Source organism: Lampetra fluviatilis, chromosome 10, assembly GCF_964198595.1.
Source record: "Lampetra fluviatilis chromosome 10, kcLamFluv1.1, whole genome shotgun sequence".
NCBI lineage: Eukaryota > Metazoa > Chordata > Hyperoartia > Petromyzontiformes > Petromyzontidae > Lampetra > Lampetra fluviatilis.
Genome location: NC_136284.1, coordinates 8,114,755 through 8,138,675, shown reverse-complemented (window position 1 = coordinate 8,138,675; position 23,921 = coordinate 8,114,755). Strand labels below are relative to the sequence as shown.

At 43.1% G+C, this 23,921-nt stretch overlaps 1 protein-coding gene across 2 annotated transcripts in view; it reads right to left on the bottom strand.

Moving 5' to 3' along the window:
* Positions 1-1,157: 1,157 nt before the first annotated feature.
* Positions 1,158-23,921, bottom strand: part of LOC144934526 (hyccin 2-like) — a 34,408-nt gene continuing 11,644 nt past the window's right edge. Inside the window, exons 1-11 of one of the 2 annotated variants that reach the window (XM_078860399.1) lie at positions 18,255-18,376; positions 17,502-17,583; positions 16,491-16,592; positions 14,056-14,244; positions 9,444-9,524; positions 7,360-7,475; positions 6,862-6,957; positions 6,606-6,719; positions 6,379-6,466; positions 5,544-5,703; positions 1,158-5,296 (exon numbers count right to left, since the gene is read on the bottom strand). In XM_078860399.1, the coding sequence (XP_078716525.1) occupies positions 4,467-5,296; positions 5,544-5,703; positions 6,379-6,466; positions 6,606-6,719; positions 6,862-6,957; positions 7,360-7,475; positions 9,444-9,524; positions 14,056-14,244; positions 16,491-16,592; positions 17,502-17,573 (1,848 nt within the window). In that variant the 5' untranslated portion in view covers positions 17,574-17,583; positions 18,255-18,376 and the 3' untranslated portion in view covers positions 1,158-4,466. Of the gene's footprint in view, positions 5,297-5,543; positions 5,704-6,378; positions 6,467-6,605; positions 6,720-6,861; positions 6,958-7,359; positions 7,476-9,443; positions 9,525-14,055; positions 14,245-16,490; positions 16,593-17,501; positions 17,584-18,254; positions 18,377-23,921 lie in introns of those variants that run through there. The other variant, XM_078860398.1, reaches the window with a different exon arrangement.

Below are 23,921 nucleotides of genomic sequence, written 5' to 3'. Positions count from 1 at the left end.
CCTGCACCTCCGATTAGCACGGTTGGCTCCGTACTGTGCGAAATAAGTTCATACATATACACATTTAGGATATTACAGCAAAGTGTGCCAAGCACTGTGCCAATGTTCCACCCCTGTCAATGAGTCAAGGTACCAAAAAAGCTAATTATAAATCAACATTGGATTTTTCTTTGCAAGTAGCAGCAGGGTGAAGATGTCAGAATGGTTTGGTTAAAAACAATCTTTGAATTGATTCTCAGTTATTTCATTTCATATATCTCACCAGAGTCAATCTCTCCATATTGGCAATTATTTTCTATTCGAATGTAAACCTTAAACTTTTAAATTTGTCCTTGCAAGTAATTAAAAAAAAGTCAAAGGTTGTATTAAAATATGACAAAGGTGCTGCACTGCAATTGCTTGCGCACGCCACTGCCGTCTACTCGTGGGTGTTTGGTCTACTCTTCCACATTCACCAGATGTGTTGGAAGAGGTGGGCGTACCAACACTTCACCCCACCACACGCAACCTACCGATCTACTGTGGTTTACCCATTCATGCCGCTGGGTGAACAAAATTGCTGGGGGGGGGGGGGGGTGGTTGAGAAACTTGCCCATAATTTCAACTGCCATGCCGGAAGCTGAAATTGACCCGGTGACCTCTGGATTGCAAGTCCAGTGTGCTAACCATTACGGGGCAGCAGCTCCCAGAAGAGCTGTACGAGTTCCAGCATGTGAAACCGATTTGTCTTGCAGCCATATAAAGTAAGCACCGCTGCACAGCCCTTCCTGTCCCCCCCACTGCAATGGGGGGGGGGGGGGCTATGCGGTGGGCAGCATATCGGCAGTGCAGCAAAATATATTGTTGTACAACACTGCTGTGCCCCCATGTCTATGTGTTCCCCAAACCTTCAAACCACAGACGAGCATGGGAATGTATGATCTGTAGGGCGAGGGGAGGTCTTCATCCAGTAGTGGATGGACGAAGGGATGTAAAATAGAACTAAGCAGCTTCTTGTTCATCAATGAAATCTATTCTTATGCTCGTGATAACATGCGCCCTTATTGCATGCTTAAGAATAACTTAAAATTAACCCAAAATTAGATTCAAATTTGACATTCAAATTAATGGCAACAAAAGAGACAGTGTCGACAAAACGTATGCAACAGACAATACAAATGAGACCGTACAAATGCGACAAAATCTCTTCTTGAATCTAATCATGGTGGAGAGATGGGCAAGGTGCAGCAGAGTAGACATAATCAATCGTTAAATGTCCGTCATGCAGTCATTTTGTCAATGCAGCCATTTCTAAGCATTATTTGTGGGCGACGATGTTACACTGACGCCACCTCCTGAACATGTAAGCCAACTGCCGTAAGAGTACCACGTCAGTTTGTACAATGTATGTTTTTGTTTTATTTAGTTTTTGTCAAGGTCAATACATGTATGCAGAATAACTTTCACGCCGCACACAGCCAACCGTGCTAATCGGAGGTGCGATTATACAGGCTACGGCAGTGACAGGTCTTACAACTGGGGTGTCGACATCACCAGTGTAAAAATACATCAAATACAAAAGAAACATCAAGTCGGTCTTAGGATACAGAGTAATGAAAAATAAATGTATACAGGGAAATAAATATGCATTACAATACGTAAATAACCATATTGCATGGACTAAACGGAATGTGTAATGTTGCACTGGAATGAGATGGAATGTCAAAAACGATTAGTGGCAAACTTTCAATATAAATTCATACGTTTTGAAAAGAAACCATGACACTGCACGACATTCATTCGACTTCTCAAATATAAATATGGGGAATATAATTATCAGATATGTCCTTGTGAAATAACACACGTTGAAACGGAAGTCCAGAGCAAAAGGCCGACTCTTACATCAGCTTACTCCTACGGATGATTGGTATGCTCCGTATCACACAGGTATGCCTGTGAAAATAAAAAAAAACACAACGCGCTGCAACACGCACTAACAAACGACGCACAGAAAGCTGCCGGAACTTTCACAACTTGTGCACATGCCCCCCACCCCCCCATCACAGCTTTTTCCATTCTTACGCGACGCTGCATACATTTCAGCGAGTCACCTGCAAGTCACATTCGCGCGAGATATATATTTTGAAACTACATATATACAAAAAAAACCCACACCAAAGTCAATGTACATGACCAAAATAGTAATGTACATTTTAGTTCGTGCTACGTGACACGTTACTTAAGAGCGTTGGGTCCAGAAACAAATGCAGTATAACGAAACTTTTTTTGAAAATAAATAAAGAATTCTTCAGATTTAGAATACTCATAAGTCATATATTACAGAAATTAATTGACTACAAAAGAGTGAGGACAAGTACCACTAGTATTGGTATTTCGTAGTGATCATTGTACAATAAACTAACAATAAATACGTCGGAAAATTAAATTACACATTTGAGACAAAGGAAAATCTCATCAGCTATGGTTCCGTGCATGTGTACACGTCAGTCTCTCTTCCTGCTGGGCAAAATAAACTCCGGTTTTAATGTCAACCATTTCTACGTCAATGACGTGACTATCGCCATTGACTCCATGGGCCCAACCTCAAAGGCCTTTTTCCCACATCCTGCCTTTATGCGGTCTCATTTTGGATTGCTATCAACTTCCTCCACCTAAATGTCACCAAACGGAAGTATTGCCTTGCTCATCCACACAACGTTTACACCCAGCAACGGCTATATTTTACCGGCAAAGAGCGTGAAAAATCTGTCATCCCTTACCAATAAATCGCAACTCTGGAGGACCTCATATCTCCATTTGCGCATCACTTCCGACATCTGCCACTTCCTTATTTTACGAGACCCTCATCCATGGCTTCATCGCATACCAACTCAACGACTGCAACTCTACGGCCTCCCCAAATTCCTCATCTCGAAACTCCAGACGATGCAAAAATTCCACGGACAGACTTCTCACCCACAAGAGCACATCACCCCAGTGTTGAAATCCCTCAACTGGCTCCCAATTCAATTCCGTATCAATACCAATATCGCACTCAACGTCTTCAAGATACTCCACGGATTTGACCCCTACCTACCTCTACTTTCCCGTCTCGCTTCACTTCGTCCATGCACTCTCCACTCCAGCAACTGAGGCCATTTGTCGAAGCCCCCAGTCAACATTTGCTAATTTTCCTCTTCTGGAACTATTTCCACCCCTAGCAAACTGTGCTGGCAAGCCCTCGCCCCACCTACTCATCAATCAAGACCTCAACAATGTACCTTGCTGCAGACTCAAGTCGCGTTTCCCCTTATAGGTTCACCGTCACCATCATAGAATTTCAGCTAGATCCCAAGGAACACTGGTGAACAGAATGGAACAACGTGGACGTCCAGAATAAATACCTCACTCAAGACGCAAACATCACACCTCCTGGCTTTGACATTCCTCGAAGACACTGGTGTACCATCAACCGCATCAGAACATCAACAGGCCGATGCACACATCTCCTTCATGAATGGAAAATTAAAGGTAAGCCAGTGTGGCCATGCAACCCAAACTATGGACAACAGTAAAATAGCAAAACTAGACTAACTCTCTCAAGGCCCTCTCGTCGTGGCTAGAAGACCTCAACATTTGCATTTAGCTCAACATATTGCTATACACAAGAGAATAGTCCCTGCACGTGTTTAATTCCATGTTGAAAACCTTCCCCCTTTTCTCTACTTGTCACTATCTTTTTCTATCAAATATATGCGAACTGTTCTGTACAGTATCTTGACATTTGGTTGTATTTAGACACTGCAATAAATCCAAATTGCATTGTATACATGTATACAAAACGGTCGAGATGGTTGAGATAATTTACCATCTACTTACAAACAATGTTCTATGTTTTATATAAATAAGCAATTCAACAGACAAACAACTCTTGCAGATACTCAAGCTGTGTGTCACAGGCTGCCTAACACTGTTCATGAGAAAAAAAACAACTGTAAAGAAATTCTAGATTTGTTCTAGATTTGTAAAGTAATTTTCAGACACACTCAAGGTGACATCACTGGAGCATGAATTGTCCTCTTTAATGGTCACTGCAATGATGTCACTAGAAATCTCCAGTCACTTGACATTCTTTATTCTAATGAACAAAGCTTCTAACTGTTTATGGACAGCCAAGGGCACAAAGCCTCCGTGTGTATCTGCAGACTAAGAACTATTTGTTTTTGGGGTTGCATACTTCTTTTAAAATTACCACAAAATAGTTAGTAAAGTAATGTTCCTGGCATTTCCTTTATTCTGATTTAAAGGCATAAACTGCATTTTTCAGACAATAACTCGTTAACACTGAAAAAAAATCGAATTTTCCAAAAACACCTAAGAGTTAAAGGACATTTTGTGTAATTATCCTACACAATCCTCGCGTACACTTGTACTGCAAAGCGCATCGGCTGTTAACTGCACAACTGCCCTGAGCCATACTAATTTGCTTAGACCTCCGTGACCAGCTGGACACCATAGCTGGGAGAGCGCGGCTGCTGCTGCTGCTGCCCATGCTGCCGGCTAGGAGACAGGAACTCCGCGTCGGTGCATTGCGAGGCCAGGCGCTCCTCTTGCAGGCTGCTCGTCGAATGCCGGCTCCCCCGCTTCCTGCCTGCCGCGCTCCCGCCACAAACCGTGGCAACGGGCTCGGAGCTCGCTCCTCCGGATGCCCCGACGTACTCAAACGAGCGACTCAGGGCGGCGGTCGATGTGCCAGCCAGACCCGGATCCTCATCCTTGTGTGGCAGCAAGGACTGGCTGCTGCTCGGATTAAGGGCACGCCAGGATACTTCCTTTCCACCTGCCTTGAGCAGAGCTGCCGGTGTTGACATTTCTACTGAGTGTCTGCCTCCGGGTTCTGTCACGGAGCGGGGAGGCGGGGATGGTTTGCTGCTTGTATGCAGGGAAAAGGCCCTGCCGGACTCACTGGCTATCCGTTGTCCAGTAGGTGGCTTGTAGCTGTCAGCCATGCCCTCCTTCTGGGGCGGCTGGTTACCAGATTCAAGAACGGCTCGCAATGAAGATGGTTTTCCAGGCTCAGATGAAGGATGCACAGGTAATGGCTTCCCGAATTCTGACTGGGTTTCCCCTGCTGGCTCTTTACTATAGTTGCCTATGAGACAAACGCCTCTCCGAATTAGGCCCTTTTGGTAAAATGATGGGCCAGGTAACTTGGTAGCAATGGCGGCAGAATGGCTGGCACTGGATGTTCCCGAGGAAAAGCCTTCATCAGGCTCGGAAATTTCGAGGGTCTCCTCCACAGGCTTCCCCTCAAGCACTGAAAGTAATCGAAAAGACATTGGCATCAACAACTGAATGAAAGCAGCCACATCTAGGCATATTCCAAATTAGCATACTAAATGTCCACACATCAGACTGCAGCTCAGATGAGATGGGAGTTTCAAGTAATTTTACACAGTAATTCTCTAGCAAATAGTGCAGTGCCTTTGCATCCATTCATAAAGGATTATCAGTATCCAATATTCTGTGTGTTGCATGTTCGCGTGCGCGCATGTGTCTCGGACCATCTTTCCGCCAGCGGTGTCGCCGTATGGATGCGCTGGTGACGGCGTTTCTGGAAAGCCTGCGGAGAGTGGGCGTCACTTCCACCTGGATCACCTGCTGCTTCGAGTCCATCGAGTCAGGAGCATCCCAGCGCAGCGAGTTTTTCATGGCATTACCCACCTGCGCGACACAAGGTGAAGGGATTTAAAGCTTTCGTGACTGCAGGGATTCATCTTCTTGGTTCTTTCGGTAAAGTCACGTAGACCTGTTCTCCACCCGAAACGTCGTGAGAATTATTTTATTATGTTTATTTTTATTATTTTATTATTGCCATTCTACGTGACTTTACCGAAAGAACCAAGAAGAAGGTGAAGGGAATTAAAGCATCATGAGCGAGAAGTGGCCAGGTGGGTCAGAGGTCAGAGCGTTGAGCCGGCACCGCCGAGATCCTGGGTTTGAATCCAGCCAGCTGCCCGTGATTACTCGTTTCCAAGTGGCAGTGAGTAGATGGCCCCAGCCTGGGCTCAGTTGGCAAATATTCAACTGTTAGAATAATTATCGGGATTTGACTGTGAAGTGATGGAAAGTGCTGCCCAATACTATATGGAAAAGAGGTCCCCTGAAGAGATCTTCAGAAGTTCTGCGGTACCCCACGTGTGTGGGCCGTTCTCGAGCATCAGAGGGTGGCACTGAACTGCAGTGTGACCATACGAATGGGTCCTTTGTCTCATAATACTGACAGTGCAATGGAGATACCATTTGGATTTATTTTTTTAAGCAGTAAATAGTTTTAAATCGGTGATAAATTGGTTATAGAGATGTTAAAAAAATCATAAGGTTTGTGCAAACGCTAACCAGCAGGGGTTCTGGATAAAACTCCAGCTGAGCTCGGTATATCACATTGTCCAGTGCTTCAATGCCCAGATCCCAACCACCGTTATATCTGCATAAAAGAACACACACACGCGCAAAGACGTTTGGGGCGCAGTAGTGCAGTCATGTAATGAGTCAAGTGCAAAAGTGTACGTCGCTAAACTGACAGCATAACATGAAGTACGGAGTGATGAAGTGTGCATCCCTACATGGTGTAGTAGATGCCAGTCAGCAGCTGCACCATAAACTCTGGGGAGAGGGCTATGCGTGCGCGTCGCTCCTTCCAGATCCGCTTTTGCCGAGGAAATCCGCTGATACACACCCTGGGAAGAGTGGCATCTCATGAGACGGATAACACTGGAGACCACTCCACAATGACATCAAATGCAACTGCGGTGCTTCGGGAGGGGGGGGGGGGTGAAAAGAAAATCTGCGTTTGAATAAAGCGAAGCGAGAGACACTCACTGCGAGCACATTGAGCACAGCGCCTGATTAGAGGACGAGGGCATTTGGACCACGACGCTGTTATAACACACGAGCAGGAAGGTCAGCACCTCAAACCTGTTGATGGAAAAACCCAAAGTCAATGGACAACAAAACCACCACACACTTCCCAGGATGCACTGCAATGTACTGTGTGCATCAGCCTCTGACCAAATTGCCCAGAATGAGCCTGATCCCGTCCGATCTCGTAAGCTAAGCAGAATTTCGCCTCGATAGTGTTTGGATGGGTGATCGCCTCGCATACAAAAGAGGTGTTCGAGGCAGTGTGGCACAAGGCAGTGCAGCACAATCTATCGTTCTGTAGTTCATCCCCCAACCTTCACCAACCCATACTGAAGAGCGGGTGAAGTATGATCAAATAAATTTCACTGCCTGCGCTTCAAGAGGAGGCCCTCATCCAGCAGCGAATTGACTGGCTGTACATGTAGTGTGTCACACATTGCGCGCATGCACGCATACCTGTTCTGTGCAGAAAAGGCATCTCTGTGTGGCAGGGGTCCTGCATAGGCCACTCTCACTACATCTCGCCCAGACAACGTGGCCTCCATAATGGCCACGGAGCCCATGCTGCCCGGCTGGGCGCACGGTCATGCACACCGACACAATCAAAACCACGAGTTACAACCAACAAACTGTGTATTTGTTCAACGCTTCGTTGAATTTCCCACTTTGTTTCCTAGCTTAACAACAGCATTATACAGCCATCAGATCATTTTGGTTAAAGACTTGCGTTAACGAGTCAACATCATAGCATTTTATTTGTTTAGTTGCAGGTTTTTCTTTTAAGTTGTGGGCAAGTGGCAATTGCAAATTTGAGCATGAGCTGCAAGAGTATTTCCTAAAATGGATCATTCTTAAACAACAGTGCCAGACCGGCTGGCAGATTGACGGAGGCATTGTAACGTCAGACACTCAGCAGATGCACAATATTGCTTGTGCACAACGAAAGGCTAACGACTCATGTCCCGTGATGACCCTTTTTGTTCAGACATTAAAAAGAACATCTGAACATAAGAATTTAAGCATGGAGCGGAGGTGAGAATGTAAAACAGCCTAAGTGAGTGACTAAACAATCGCAACCTTAAAGTACAGTCATTAAATTAAGTACAGTATTTATAACATGAATTTGGAATTCATTATCAACACAGCATGTATGTTTTAAAATGGAGATTATTTGGGGAATATTGCACCAAGGTGAGAATAAACATTTTTAAATGTGTTCATATGTATGCTAAAAACGTGTTATCTAATCCTTGGCTAGATGGCAACTACAAAATATTCCCCACATTTAAGAAATGGCAAAAGTGTTATTATTTTGTAAGCGAAGGCTATATTTTATTTAATGTCACATGACCGCTGCCAGCTATTACAAAGTCACATCCCACACAATCACTGCCATAGGTCATACCCTATAAACAATCGTATGCATTAGTGCAATACCACTTGCCTAATGGCAGAGCCTCCACTCATCACATCCAGCATTTTGCCATTTCAGAAAAAAAACATCTCAGCTGCAGAGCCATATTCTTTCAATTACCACACAAGCCAATGGAAGTGAGATGCATAATTTACTGAAAGGGCCTTTTGTTGTGACCTTGCTGGAAGCAGCAGTCTTTGTTAATGTTGTTTTTTTATAAATATATCAAAGCACCCCATGCAATTTCACAACATGTTTTGCTTTTTCAACGTAACAAGAAATGTGAGCAACAGGCCAAGCTGGCCACTCCATAAATGCACTTTACATTAAAACAATTTAAGGAATACATGATACTTGAGAGTACAGCATTAGTGTTGGAAATTAAATACAGATAGGTGATTTTAAAAAAGCTTGCAGTAAAATTAATCAGCTTCGTTTTGTGGCAATTTTTTTTTAGGGAATCATGCTACCCATTACCATTTTTACAAATAAAAAATATCGTGTCCGATTTCAAAGACAAATGCTGAAAAGCACCGCTCAATCGCTTTCATTCTGAAGAGATAATACACAGTCCGCTGGCTTAGAACACGACCATCACAGCTTATTCAGTGTTAACTTGAAAGGGAAAAATCTGCATATGCAAGAAAAGCATTCACGACATGGGTGGAACTGATTGAGCAGCGTGTAGTTGGACTTGTCGTATACCTGGGCCCAAAATATGTGTGCGCGTGTGTTTATGGTGAAACAAACAAGGAAACATTACAAGTAAAGGATGGGAGCCATTAACAATGCATTAAGAACAGACATTGAGGAGAAATATCGAGAGCAATGTCAGGTATATACACGTGGAATTAAGTGCCAATAAATCAAACACGTGCATGCATACGGCGGCAGATGCTTAAGGAGTGTATTTGATTTTCCCAAAGGGATATACAGAAAAAAAACTAATTTGCTTTCATATTTTAGTAAATGTTAAACCCAATTAGTAAGGCACACCTTTCTCGGTGTTAAATTGCTTTCAGTACGCAATTCAAAAAATAATATTTAAAGAACCTGTATCTCCTTATTTAATTTAGAGAACATCGCTCAAGTTAAGTTCTTCAATTTGCACAAATAATGTCCTCACCTCATGATAGATGGAAGATTTAGACAGTGATGGGATTGTAAATGCCAAGACCTTACTGGTTGCATCCTTTTCAACGATCTCCTGCAAACAACATGCGCATTACGTCTCAACATACTGCGTACACAATACAGGGGCATTCATCGTCATCGGCCGTTATCCATCCACTGCTGGAGAGAAGGCATCCTCCCCCATGTCGTCGCTATCCTCCATGGTCCTATGATGCCACATCACTTCGCTCCTGCCCATCAGTTGATCTCATCCCTCTGATTTCCGCAGTGGTCAACCCTCTTGGATGTAATCCAAACTTTGGCTGCCATTCCATAACCCGTCTCACCCATTGGCCATCGATCGCCTTTAGCAATGTGTCCTGCTCAAGTCCGCTCACGTTTCTAAAGTCAACAAGGCATCTATAATTAGCATTTTTCAATGATTTGTGTGCTCTTCTTTCTGTCTAAAATAAAAATTAACTATTTTTTTTATTTCACCAGCTAAGGCCCACTGACCTATACAGCTCTTTTTCAGAAGCGACCTGGCCACAAATGATAGCTCAACGAAGTGGCTTAATCATGTGCAAATTTGTAGCAAGCGGATGTTTCTATTTGTGGATGGAAAAACCAGAAGACCCGGAAAAAAATCCACGCGACCACGGGGAGAGAACATGCGTCAGGATTGAGATCAATCCCACGACCTCTTGCAGACCAGGCGAGGGAGTTAACATCTCCCCACTGCGGTGCCCCAGTGTAATTCCCAGCATGCATCTATCCATCGATCCATCCAGGTTAGCCGAGGTATGCGAGCTCTGCGATCTTACATTTATTTGACAATTCCATCCCTAGCCCCGCTCACTTACCCTCGGGTTGTACCCACCACAAACAGATATAACCTCCTGCCTCAGCAGTCCGCCTGCTGTATTGTTTCACCTGAAGACGATGGCTTCTGTTGCTATCGAAACGTCGTGATACATTAATATTTTTTCTATCTACGTGACTTTACCGAAAGATCCAAAGAGTATGAATTCCTGCAGTCACGAAAGCTTCAAATCAATAAAGTATGTTTTTGTTTATTAGAGACAGTGAATCAACAGCTATATCAAGAAATCACCACACTTGTAATACAATATCGAATTGTATAAATGTGTATGGATATTGTACGTTACTTTTCAAAGAAAGCTTAATGGGTTTAATTTAAGCAATTCTTTTGTTGCTTTTACTGTATGCTTTATCACTTGTTGCATTTGCAATTTTTAGTTTAAAAAAAGTGAACATGTTTTAGTGCACGTTACTTGTTTAATAATACAGAGCTAATGACTTTAATTTCAATATCTCAAAAACCATAGACTCCTAATTACTCACTGAAGTTCTACAAATAGTTTAGAAGCCTGGCTGCATTAACAAGCATGGCGAGATATGTTCTAAATACAAGATAACTGTACTGCCGAATGTGAACGGAAGGTAGCCAATGTTTCATTTGATGCGTCTTCGTGAATAGTAGGTTGCTTCATTGGATCTCCTTTGCCAGTACCAAAATATAATAATAGGGTTTTCCCCTTTTTTCTGGCAACAAAACTGAAACCTTTTTTTACGAGGATTCATGTCTGCATTAACCACAATACCTGCAGTCAAATGAGCTGTGGACGCCTTTTGGCGTCCTCTGGTCGAGCACCAACTGGGTCGAGGCTCAAAAGAAAGCCGTCCCTTGGTGTGGACCAATCAGTTTCAAGGACAATGCATATATTATCATCGTGTGTTTTTTTGTTTTCATTTGACTGCAGGTATTGTGGTCAATTCAGACATGAATCCTCGTAAAAAAAGGTTTCAGTTTTGTTGCCAGAAAAAAGGGGAAAACCCTATTATTATTAGGTTGCTTGTGATTTTCGATCATCCGAATGATTTTACAGCCTCATATCTCATGCCAGTAGCTTCCTCTTCATAGCAATCTTACAGCACAGCTGGAAACCATGAATAGGGATTGTACCATAAGAAGCTTGCTACATTCATGATTTAAACGCCCAGACTGGTAGCATAGAAGGAAGATGAAAGTGCTGGTTCGGTATTCCTAGGCAGTGACCTTATAAAGCTGTACACAGTTGGTATGTAGGTCAAGTGAATTATTAGACTTGAACTTAAAACTTATTCCATTTTTAACCCAGCCGTGTATGCCAAACAATTCTTAGACTAATCAATGAACAAAAATGCATTCAAATATTGTTTGAAAAACAAGACTCATTACACTGAAGGCACGTATTTTAAATGTGTGAAACTTTGAAATAAAATTTGCTTTTCGATTTGACAACACCATTCTGAAACCAAAAAACTACTTTTATATCATGACATCCACAATAAAAAAAATGATAATACTATTACAGTCTGAAATGTTCCTTGCTGTAAACACATCATGCATAAATACTTAAAATATTCATGCATTTTAACAGCTGCCTAGAAAACCAAGCAACATTTGAGCTATTTTCATTAAAAATGTATTCTTCCAAAGGAAGCGATCTCACTAAGGCAAATCATTATCCAAGTCTGTTGGGATGTTCTCTAGCCAAAAGTCCAGCGGGGAGCAAACCGTAGCATTTCCATCAGATATACTACACAGCCAGTAAGAAAACATCACCTGCTGAGGGAGAGACATTAAACGTGTTACCATAAAAGAGGAGCAATTTTAGCCATGCCATTGCTGTAAACTGTGCAACAACAGAAACAGCCAATTCTTGGAAAGAATTCTAGGATAACACAAACACAATACTGGGCTTAACACAAGTTACGTGCGCGTAGCGTTTGCAAAATATCTATATGAATGCTAACAAAAATATGCATTCAGTAAAAAATTAGGCACAGTTTTATTCACAATGGTTGCATCCAAGTAGCTCGTCAATTCTTCTACAATTTGTCTTAGACAATAAACCACTAAACAACATTGGTGAGCACTCTGCGCTATGAACTCCGCCCGAGTTAAATTCTCAGCCACGGTTAACATCAGTGGCGAGTGATAACAGAAGCGTTCCTGGTCCTCCCCGAGGTCCACTCAGCCTTAAACGAGTAACTGGTGCGTTGCGTAAACATCTGCACAGAGACGACAAAAATGCAGCCGGGTGTGGTGGTGCCGACCAGCCCCCCACCCCCGTGCACTGTTCTGGTCTTCATGTGCGTTCCTACTCAGCACTGCACTCATCAGTTCATGTATATACAGGGTGTTTCAAAAGGATCGACCCAATTTCAAAGCAGTATATTTCACGATGGCAACATGTTACAATTCTAGATTTGAAGCTTTCGTGACTGCAAGGAATCATCTTCTTAGGTTTTTTCGGTAAAGTCACACTTGATACAGCTAATCTGGCTGTGACGGTCCCACCTGATGACGGAGACTTGTGTTGCCTCCGAAACGTCGTGATTTTTGTTTTTATTTTATTTTACTTTCTACGTGACTTTACCGAAAAAACCTAAGAAGAGAACATGTTACAATTACACAAAAAGTTACAAACGGTTTAATGAGTTATCAAGTTTTACTAACCATTTTATAAATGCTCTATGTGCCCTCCACCAGCTGTACGGACAACATCAAGACGATAGTTGAATCCGTCCCAAACGCCTCTCTTCTCACGTTTTCCTCTGAGGTACGTGGTCGCCCTGTGCTCTTCCGCTTACATAAACAACCTGTTTCCTCAAATTGTCGGTACCAACGACGAATTCTCTTTGACATTGGCGGATCAATGCCAAAACGCCGTTGAAGCGCACGCTGCACCGCAATTACGGATTCAGTCTTGCGGAACTGCAAAACGCAAAACGTCCCTTGTGTTGCGGGGTCACCATCTTGCGAACGACTGAGGCTAGGGGGCTGTTTGTGCGCTGGGAGATGCATCTAGCGGTAATCATTTGAAACTCTATGCCCCGCCCTCTCTATGCCCCGCCCTCTCTATGCCCCGCCCTCTCTATGCCCCGCCCTCTCTATGCCCCGCCCTCCTCTCTATGCCCCGCCCTTTCAAGTGGTAAGAGGTTCATTCATGGGCGGTTCGTGGTTGCAGAGATATAGCGATTTTAAATCGGGTCCATCTTATTGACACACCCTGTATATGTAGTGATTTGTACGTGGACAAAAAAAACAAGGTCCAAAATATTAGCATACACTCAAGTTGTCTCAAGCCACTCTGAAGTAGCTCAGATCATTCTATAGGAGTTATTTTAGTCGCTGCCTAATGCGTGCATTAATTTTTTGTAAACGTATGTTGAACTTCTTTCACACCATACGTAGCCAACCGTGCTAATCAGAGGAGCGGGCAGGACAAAGACCCACCCCCCGTATTGCTTTAACAGACTATAGGGGCAAGTGCTGTTAGCGAGCACCTATGAAGGCTGGAACGGTACACGAGGAGGTGGGTCGCCCCAAGCAGAATCGACCTAGAGGAGGCCCAGAACCGGTTCATATAATCGTCACCGGTGTCGGCCGTGAGCGGGAATCAAACCCGGGTCGCCGGGTTCATAACACAGCGTGCTAACCGCTACACCACCGCTCCCCCACAACAAACTAAACAACGTGCGCATATTTTGTTGCAGTCAAATATACCCCCCCACCCACCCCCAACAAAAAAACGTACGCCGCTGTAAGTGTTTACCAGATTATAGAGGCCCAGGAGCAGGGCCTCCGCGCAGCCGTCGCTGCGAGGGCGCGGCCCCTGTGCGGCAGCCAGGCCCGTCAGGTAGCGGTCGACGAGCACGGGCAGGAACTGCAGCGTGAAGAGACGGAGCCGCGGCTCCCCGCTACGGGCGAACTCAAGCAGCTGGTGACACACGGGCTCCAGCAGCTGTTTCCAAAGGGCACGCCATTAAGCACACGGAGAGAATCTCGTTAAAAATAAACCCAGGAGCTCACGTCTGCATACATAATTGTGTAATAAATACAACGGTTTTGTTTTACATGTCATAATAGCGTTTTGTTAAAGATGCCACTTGGTATGGTGGAAAAGCACTATAATGTGGTGGTTGCTATCGGGTACCTAATTTCAAAGAAGCAAAAAAAACATGACGAGCCGTAGTTTTTCTTTATTTCATATTTAGTGAATTTTGTAGAATTTTTATCTCACAGTATATCCGCATTGCACAGTGTATGTTTAAAAGGATTAAGTTCAGGCGGAATAAACATTACCATTAATACCATTACCAATGCCTTGAGAACCTGTACAATATGGTGACGAAGTGAAAACGTGTTCAAGCAGAAGAGCCAGGCTCTTAAACCGATTGAAACCCTTGCGAGACAGAATTGTTTCACGCGGCAACTGGCGATGTTCCTGGGAGAGATACCCACAGGACATTCTTCGACATCCCTCCCTTCAATTGGGCTCGGTTTCCAGAAACCAACCATATGGAGTGGTGAGTGATTTACTTGGCACATAACACTATGTAACACGATTTTTATCCCTGGGTAGTAAGTGTTATTTGTTAAGTGCTTTTGCCTAAAAAGTATAGTGCATACAAATGCACACTTTTCTCATTGCAAATAGATAAATTTCTAAATATCAGTCCTGGTTACGAAAGCAAAGTTTGTGGGGAATAATAGCTATTTTCTGTACTTTTGAGGCATAAGCAATTAGGAAATAACACTTACTACCCAGGAACAAAAAAAAACTTGTTACACTGTGTATAATTAAAGCTGGACTGGATCATGTCAAAGGGAGCAAAATAACCATCATCTTGTAGATACTCACCTAGGCTGTAAAAATCCTGGGCTGTACGACAAGTTTGAATATTTGTTAATGCTAAATTAAGACTGAAGTTACTCAACCATGCCATTATAACACTCGAGTGACATCACTCTAACGTCACTCTCATGAATTTTAATAGATCAAAACAGTGGCCTCAATCGAGCATTATGGTGGTGTGGTTGACTGAAGCTTTAAAGTATTTTTTACACATATATATAAAATGTTCAAACTTGTAACCAACAGCAAAGGCCAAGCTGCATATCTATAAAATATGAGCCGATAGCCTATATGCCATTTATTTTAAACAATCATCAACAACAGAGCTGGGACCTTAAAATTACTCAAGAAGACAACGTGTTTTACCCCGAGCAAGAACAACGACTGTTGTTTATGCTTAATCGCTATCACTACCGGACAAAGACCTCCCCAAGCCGTCGCCATCTCTCAGGGTCGTGCGATGTGACAATCCAACCAGCACCTGCATGTGAGCTGATGTCATTCCTATCGGTTTTTGTACTGTTGTTGCAACTTTAGGACCTTTCCCTACTGGACATCTGTGAAAAAGAGCTTCATTGCTCATCGGATTCCTCCAGTCTCAATGAAGATTCCGATTCTGAACGATCCTAATCCTGATTCAGTGTCCATGGTGCACGTTACTCTTGGGCGTTGTTGATGCGGTAAAGGTTGCAGCCCTGAAATGTCTTGCTCACTCAACTGTTGGTGGAAGGCCTTCCATGACAGGCAGCTCATTAGAGGGAGCTCTAGAGAGACTTATCTTTCTACATTGGCCAGGCATCTTGGAAGAGGTGAGAATACTCTTTGGTTTTTTCGGTTAAGTCACGTAGGTAAAAAAATATAAAATAAATTAAAATGAAAACAAATAAAAATAAATCACGACGTTTCGGAAGCAACACAAGCAGCCGTCATCAGGTGTTGACTGCTCCAGCAAAAATTACTGAGGCGCCTGAAGAGAGTTATTACGAGACACCGTGTTTATGTAGGGTGTGAGGGGGGGGTCAAGGGGTGGGGGGGTGAGGTTTGTGGCAAGCACCAAGCAGTGTGCACGGTTGTCTACCATATTAGCATGAGATAAGCCTGTAGATAACCATCTATATATATTCTTTTGTGATGTCAGGGGAGGGGGTTTGTGTACGTGTGCAGTGTTTGCCCGACGAGTGATGATGGTGTATCAGGTGAGAATACCCACACTTTACTGCACCACATACAACCTGAACAAGAGGTGGGGGGGGACGGTTTAAGAAACTCCCATTGTTTAAAGTCCCACATCGGAAGATCGAACCCGGTGCGACCTCTGGATTGCAAGCATCGTGTGCCATCCACAAGCTAACCTCACTGTGCGCCTCTCGTATCACTTTGTAGAGTGCCGAGATGAGCGTCATCTTCTGTTGCAGCTTGTCCGCATAGCTGCCGATGGAGGCCTCGGGCAGGGCCTGAAAATGAGGAATGGAGGGAAAATATCCACTTGTGTTATCATAATTAAGTTTGATGATAGTTACAGCAGCGTTGCAGTCTGCCACGTAGCACATGGTAATTTACCCCCCGCAAAAGCAATAAAGACACCCATGAAGACAAAACGTCTACTTAATGTGAGAAAGCAAATTATATTAATCATAAAGACAATGATATCAGCAGCAGTGACATAAATGGAAACGATCCTTCAAGCTCATGTTAGCAAACATATGGTAAATGATCAAAATGCTATTATAAAGCATCTAGGAAAGTACACAAAATTTTTTCAAATATTTACAGCCCTTTTGTCATTTTGCTACTGGATGAAGGCCTTTCCCACGGCTGGGGAGTTGTTTGACTCGACTTCACCACGCTGGTCAGCGGGGGTTGGTGAAGGGGAGGTCAAGAAGTGTTTCAGATATCACTCACCGATGCTGTTGACAATGGCCGGATACAGAATTCAGGTCGCCGTGTTTATCGTGCACAGCACCGACCACAACTGCTCCATTGCTCCACCAAGCATATAGAACAATGCTGAAAACATGTCTGGACAGTGAATTTAAATATATAACATATTCTTAGGTTTTTTTCGGTAAAGTCACGTAGGTAAAACATTAAAATTAATAAAAGTAAAATAAAATAAAATTCACGACGTTTCGGAGGCAACACAAGCTTCCGTCTTCAGGTGGAACCGTCACAGGCACGACAGCTCCACCTGAAGACGGAAGCTTGTGTTGCCTCCGAAACGTCGTGAATTTTATTTTATTTTACTTTTATTAATTTTAATGTTTTACCTACGTGACTTTACCGAAAAAACCTAAGAGTATGAATCCTTGCAGTCACGAAAGCTTCAAATCTAGAATTAAATATATAACATTGTAAAGCTGTACCTTAAACTCGGACAGCCAGTCTTCCACAACACCCCTGTCCATGGTGAACACCTTTTTTCTCAAGCTATCCATGGTCTATGTCCTGTGAAAGCACAAATACCATAATGGGTGAGGTTTAAAACAAAAAAACATGTACGAATGCGCTTTGCATCACTTGTTTTTCTGAATACGCCTTCCAACAGAGAAGAATGACAAAATCCTAATACCAGGGCTCCACCCGTGCCAATGTATTAGCTCTGCCAATATAACAAGATACACGGCCCAGAATGGGTTAGAAATTTGCAAATTAACATCAACCGAGGCAAGAAACGAAGGATCGGGCCCGTATGCAGTTAATCTTAAAATAACTACTGCTGTTGCAAACAAAATCCGACGGGTTTCTTTCTTTTTAATTCAACCGAACGCCGCATGGCATGCATTCATTCAAATCCAGGCTTTGTACAAGTGTGTCCGACGAGTGAGATGCACAAACCTAAAGCAGGATGACAACATTAGCAGTGGCTGACTATTATTAGCAATTATGTACGAGGAAGAACGTATTCAAAAGCAAAAAATCCTATGTAAATCAACGCAATACAATTACCTTCAAGCTAGTCAATAGACATCAAGCATCGACAATAATTGTATTCTAAGTAGCCGCAAACTTCCAATGCATTTAACAAAAAATTATCTAAAAATCTTAAATAACGTTGTACATTATGCAGCACTGCTATACCACAAAAGCACAGTCAAATGCCTGCCCCCGCCACTGACCTTTTGCTGCTGCCAAAATGCATGTGCCGACTACTGCGGAGCGCCTCTGCACTCGGTGGTAATAAGAGCAATGTCCAAGCTGCCCAAATAGCAAGATAGCACTGTGATGAGACACATTACACAAGTGCTAACCCACCCACCCCCTCGCAGATTTCCCCAGCGAGCACGTCACGCATCAGCTGACTGCATACAAGATTGCTGTGCACGTATTGTGAGCGTCACGCACCTCACAACACTAGGCAGCAGGGGTGCTTACACACAATTCCAAGCATTTTGTACAGAGCACTTTCCGTAGCTTCCAAATGTAGAGCGAATGCCAGCGCTGGATAATCCAGCAGCCCTCTGCTTAACAGGATTAACACAGAGTATCCATCAACATTTATTTTGGTCTTTTAGCCTTTCATTTTAATACTGCATTAATGAAGTGGCTAAATATAACGTGGAATAACTAGAAGCACAGCTCTTATGTGCAAGTTGTCAAATGACATTATCTTAAGCTGGTAAGTTAAATGCTCACGCAAAAATGAATGAATGACCTATTCAGCACTGCAGAGGGAAAAGACAATTACAATATCGTTATTGCATCGGTCCATTACACTTTTTAAGCAGCATATACAGTGGAGCTAACGACATGCATATGCATCAGTAAATGGGTGTTAAACATTCGCTGAATGTGCTGTAATCAAAAGCAATGCATTTAAATTGTCAAAAAGAGAGCATCTGAGAATAACTTTACGTGCACACCTGCTTTCGGGAACCTCTTGGTATTTTATTTATACAAGAGCATACAAGCCCTTAATCGTGACAATACTGCAGTCACAAACGCAACTTGACATACACATTAGAAAAGCAATGTCATATTAAATACCATAATGTTACGGAACATAATTATAGAGTGAAAGGAGTCCCACGACTGTGATAAATACCACTGCATTGCTCAAGGAGGTTCTTGTATATATCTGCATTTAGAAAAGTGGCAATGCGGACACTCGAATCCGACTGCGTGAAAATGACATCAGTATAATAGGATCCCAGGCACATGATGCTCAAATTGTGACCCTGATGATCAGCCTTTTATCCTTCTCCTGAACTGCTAAGATGCCAAAATTGCAATAATTATGCATCCAATGCATGCCTCATTGCAAGTGAAGTTAATACATTTTGATGTGGTGAAACATACCGATGCTCTTGGAGTCATTTGCAAGGCATGACCGTAGCACAATTACCGTATTGCTTGACAGTTCTGCTATCTTTCAAAGTAAAACACGGAAGAGTAACTGTGACGGTACTGAGCTTACTTCAACACAATTATTTATACTATCGTGCACTTGTGAAAATGACAGTTGCTTTTATAACTGGGATGCTGTGTAACTGTGATGAAATAATGAGTGCCACTAAATTTCGAGTAAAGATCTAATAAACTGGTGGTACAATGAACCGGCATGCTCGAGATCAGAAGCTAAGCATAATCGAGCCTGGATAGGCAACCGCCAAGCATTAACAGGCTGAGTGGCTATGCAAAATAATCTGTTGTACTCTACGATGCTTCAGTCTACATTCCTCAGCTTCACTAACCCACCTACAAATCACATGGTGTGGCGAGGCTCTCATCCAGCAGTGGATCGACGAAAAGGCTGTACATGTGCAATGAACCCTATCACATTTGATACGAATATCAAAATTCAATTTCCATTCACAGTGAGAGAAAAAACCCAGCAACAAAATATGTTTGATTTCCTCCTGATCTACCACGATCCAGTGACGGGTGCTGTCAAATAGGTCAATCAATTACAGCTAGGTATCGAGTCAATTGTTGCAATACATTTCAGTTTTTAAATGTTTCCTATTGAAATGTTTTACATCTCGTGGGTTACAACATGAATCTTACATTTTCACTGTCACTACAAAGTACAGCCGATACTTGAACAATTTAAGAAATCTCAAAATCTCACTGTTACTTGGATTCCACATTACACTATGGTTGTCATATTTCAGAATTAATTTTATACTATCGACAGGCTGGATGATGACTACTGCGGTTACTCATCTGTGCTGACAAATGCTTTATTGTGACATTTTCTAGTGTTATTTTGGTGCCATCAAAAAAAGTGTACCTAACTGTAGTCTGTAATTCGTGGCACTGCAAGCCAGCGGTATATCTATGCATTCACAACACAACTGCGTACAATTGTGTACAATCGTGTATTGGTTAACAGCTCCAATGGTGTTTTGTGGATGCAATTTACGGTGAACGGCAATGACAGACCTCACAAGGTCACTTGCAGATACTTGCCATTCATGGCTTTGGAATCCAACCAAACCCTTGTAGAAACGCAATCTTTTGAGTGCGGTGCAAAATTCATTGGGTAATGGCACGTGGTACATGAGGGAGTCCCCTGCTGCTGCTGCTGTCTAAAATAGAATGGCCAAAATTGTGGCTGCTTAAGAGTTGGTGGTCTTAAACAAGGCTGTGGGCCGATATATACGTGGATGTCACGTGATGTTTGTATCGACTGTATGTTGAACTTCTTTCGCACCTTACGTAGCCAACCGTGCCAATCGGCGGTGATATGCAAGACATAATGGGAGGACCGGTGTTATAGTCACAATCACACCGTTTATTGTGTTATTATATCGGGTGAGATTCAATGATATATTTGCTTTTCCAACTCTTGTGCAGAGGGGTAGACCGTATGCTGGCCCCCCTCAATAGATAGTATTCAAAGCTACTCTACATCAGACGGATCCCCATGGCTGCTTGTAGTTTTGTTCACAACTTGCAAAGTGTTTGCACATGCCTGCACACTTCCAATGTTGTTTACGGCCAACTCCAAAAGGTTTCTTCAATGTTAGAATTTTAAATGTCATTGTCATATAAATGACTTGCACATGTGAGCATTGACCAAGAAGAACACTGTTATTCATATATCTTCTAAATGTAACCACACCTGGAGTCAGATCTTGACGAAGTTGTTACAACACATTGCTTTGGAATTTTCCCACTTCACCAGAATCCAAACGAAAAGGAACATTTGATGAAAGGGAAATTAGGGAACACAAAAGCTCATGGTTATATACAGTCGTTGGCAATGGAAAAACAAGCTAAGAACAATCAGAACCTACCGAGCAACTAGCCTTAACGCTGACAAACCAGCCATACAGCCCGGAGAAATAGCCATAACCCTGCCACTAACTAGTCAACCAGCAATCACCTTAATCCTGACAAACAGACAGCTCTCCAAGCACGAACCCGACCTAACGCACCCATACATTGTGCACTACTAGCCTGAACAAACTAAACAAGTAGCCTGAACCTTGACACTAACTAGCCAACCAATGCCTAGCACTCACGCTAACCCTAACTCTGCATACATATATTGGCACTATCCCTGACCCTAACTATCCAACCGGACTTTATAACTAACAATAACTTGTCTACCGGAACACACTCATAAGTCTCGTCCTACATTGTCTAGTCCAGGGGTCGGCAACCACAACAACAACATAATGTTTTTGGATTTTTCGATTTAAAGCTTTCGTGACTGCAGGGATTCATCTTCTTGGTTCTTTCGGTAAAGTCACGTAGAAGGGAAGTAATAAAATTATAAAAATAAAACATAATAAAATAATTCTCACGACGTTTCGGCCACAACGCAAGCAGCCGTCCTCAGGTGAAGACCAGGTCTGTCGGGAAGACAGCATCTGAATGAAACACCACCACGCTTGGAGCGTATATTTAAGCTGGGTTGGAAGGGGGGAAGGGCGCCTTGACATTCAGACGCTGTCTCCCCGACAGATCTGGTCTTCACCTGAGGACGGCTGCTTGCGTTGTGGCCAAAACATCGTGAGAATTATTTTATTATGTTTTATTTTTATTATTTTATTACTTCCCTTCTACGTGACTTTACCGAAAGAACCAAGAAGAATGTTTTTGGATTTGATAAAACAAAAACAAGCGTAATAATTAATAACTAGCAGAGAACACATTGGGCTGCAACAGACGAGAACAGACAGCTGTATATTTCACACTCTTCTCACAATCCTATACTCGAAGCACTATAAGTAATCTCTTTGAAGGAATGTACCAAGATAATATCTATTGTTAGTGTCTTTTTATATCAATCTTGATTTGAGGCTTTCATAACTGCAGGAATCCATACTCTTTGGTTCTTTCGGTAAAGTCAGGCAGACAGAAAAATAAAATAAAAAATAATATATCACGACGTTTCGATCGCAACACAAGTGGTCGTCCTCAGGCGGAAAAAAATTATCCAGAAGTGGAACTGCTGAACCAGCGAGAGAGCTGTTACAACAAGAGGTTATATATTTGTGGCGATGGGCAAGCAGGCGGGGTCTGAGTTGGAAAGGAATTCCATCCCCGGACACAAGCACGTCAGTTGTGTTAATGGCGGAGATTAGGGAGAGAGAGATTAGCATGAAATGAGCTCGAGTACTAAGAATATTCTGGCAAAAATAATTACGTTAATAGGAACACAAAAGTTCGACTAATTTTACATTGACCCTGTCAGCCAACTGTACTCGTTAGTCCCAGCGATTCGATCTCGCTACCTATTAGATACCTTCCGGAACTTATTCCCCTGTTTCAAATCAACCCAATGTTAATTTGTTACACGGGAAATTCCGTTTAGCCGATTCCCCAGCTAGTTTTGCTGCCAATGGCCCGCAGTCATTCATATAGTTTGTGTTGGGGCGGAGAGGAGGCCAGCCAGCTGCCAGTCGGGAAACTCGGGAGTAATTTTAATAGCGCAGTAGTATAATGCATTAGGGGTCACAGAGCTTTAATCCACTCAAATAACACGACTGCCCACTTAGCTGCTTCGTCACGTTCTCTATTAAGGGCCGTCTCATATTCATGGCTCCAACCACAGTGGTGATGTGAAGACTATTAAAGTTTAACACGGAGGCTTTCGCGACCAATGTCATCCATATTAGATTTACGCGACCGAATCCAAAAAAACCCTGCATTAAACAATTTTAGTTTACAAGAACATCGCTTGCACCAATGTTTTACAGTAGCGTTGCTTTAACGCAACGCGCTATAAGAGTTCATCGTTAAAAGCCAAGTTCAATCCACTGCTGAATGGAAGCGGGTCACTACTGCGGAGTCAATACATTCCTGGATAGAAGCCAGTCACTGCCACTGTGTGAGTCAGTCCACTGCTAGATAGATAGAAGCCAGTCACTGCCGCTGTATGAGTCAGTCCACTGCTAAATAGATAGAAGCCAGTCACTGCCGCTGTATGAGTCAGTCCACTGCTAAGTAGACAGAAGCCAGTCACTGCCGCTGTATGAGTCAGTCCACTGCTAAGTAGACAGAAGCCAGTCACTGCCGCTGTATGAGTCAGTCCACTGCTAGATGGATAGAAGCTAGTCACTGCCGCTGTGTGAGTCAGTCCACTGCTAGATGGATAGAAGCCAGTCACTGCCGCTGTGTGAGTCAGTCCACTGCTAGATGGATAAAAGCCAGTCACTGCCACTGTGTGAGTCAGTCCACTGCTAGATGGATAGAAGCCAGTCACAGTCGCTGTGTAAGTCAGTCCACTGCTAAATAGATAGAAGCCAGTCACTGCCGCTGTATGAGTCAGTCCACTGCTAGATGGATAGAAGCCAGTCACTGTCGCTGTGTAAGTCAGTCCACTGCTAAAT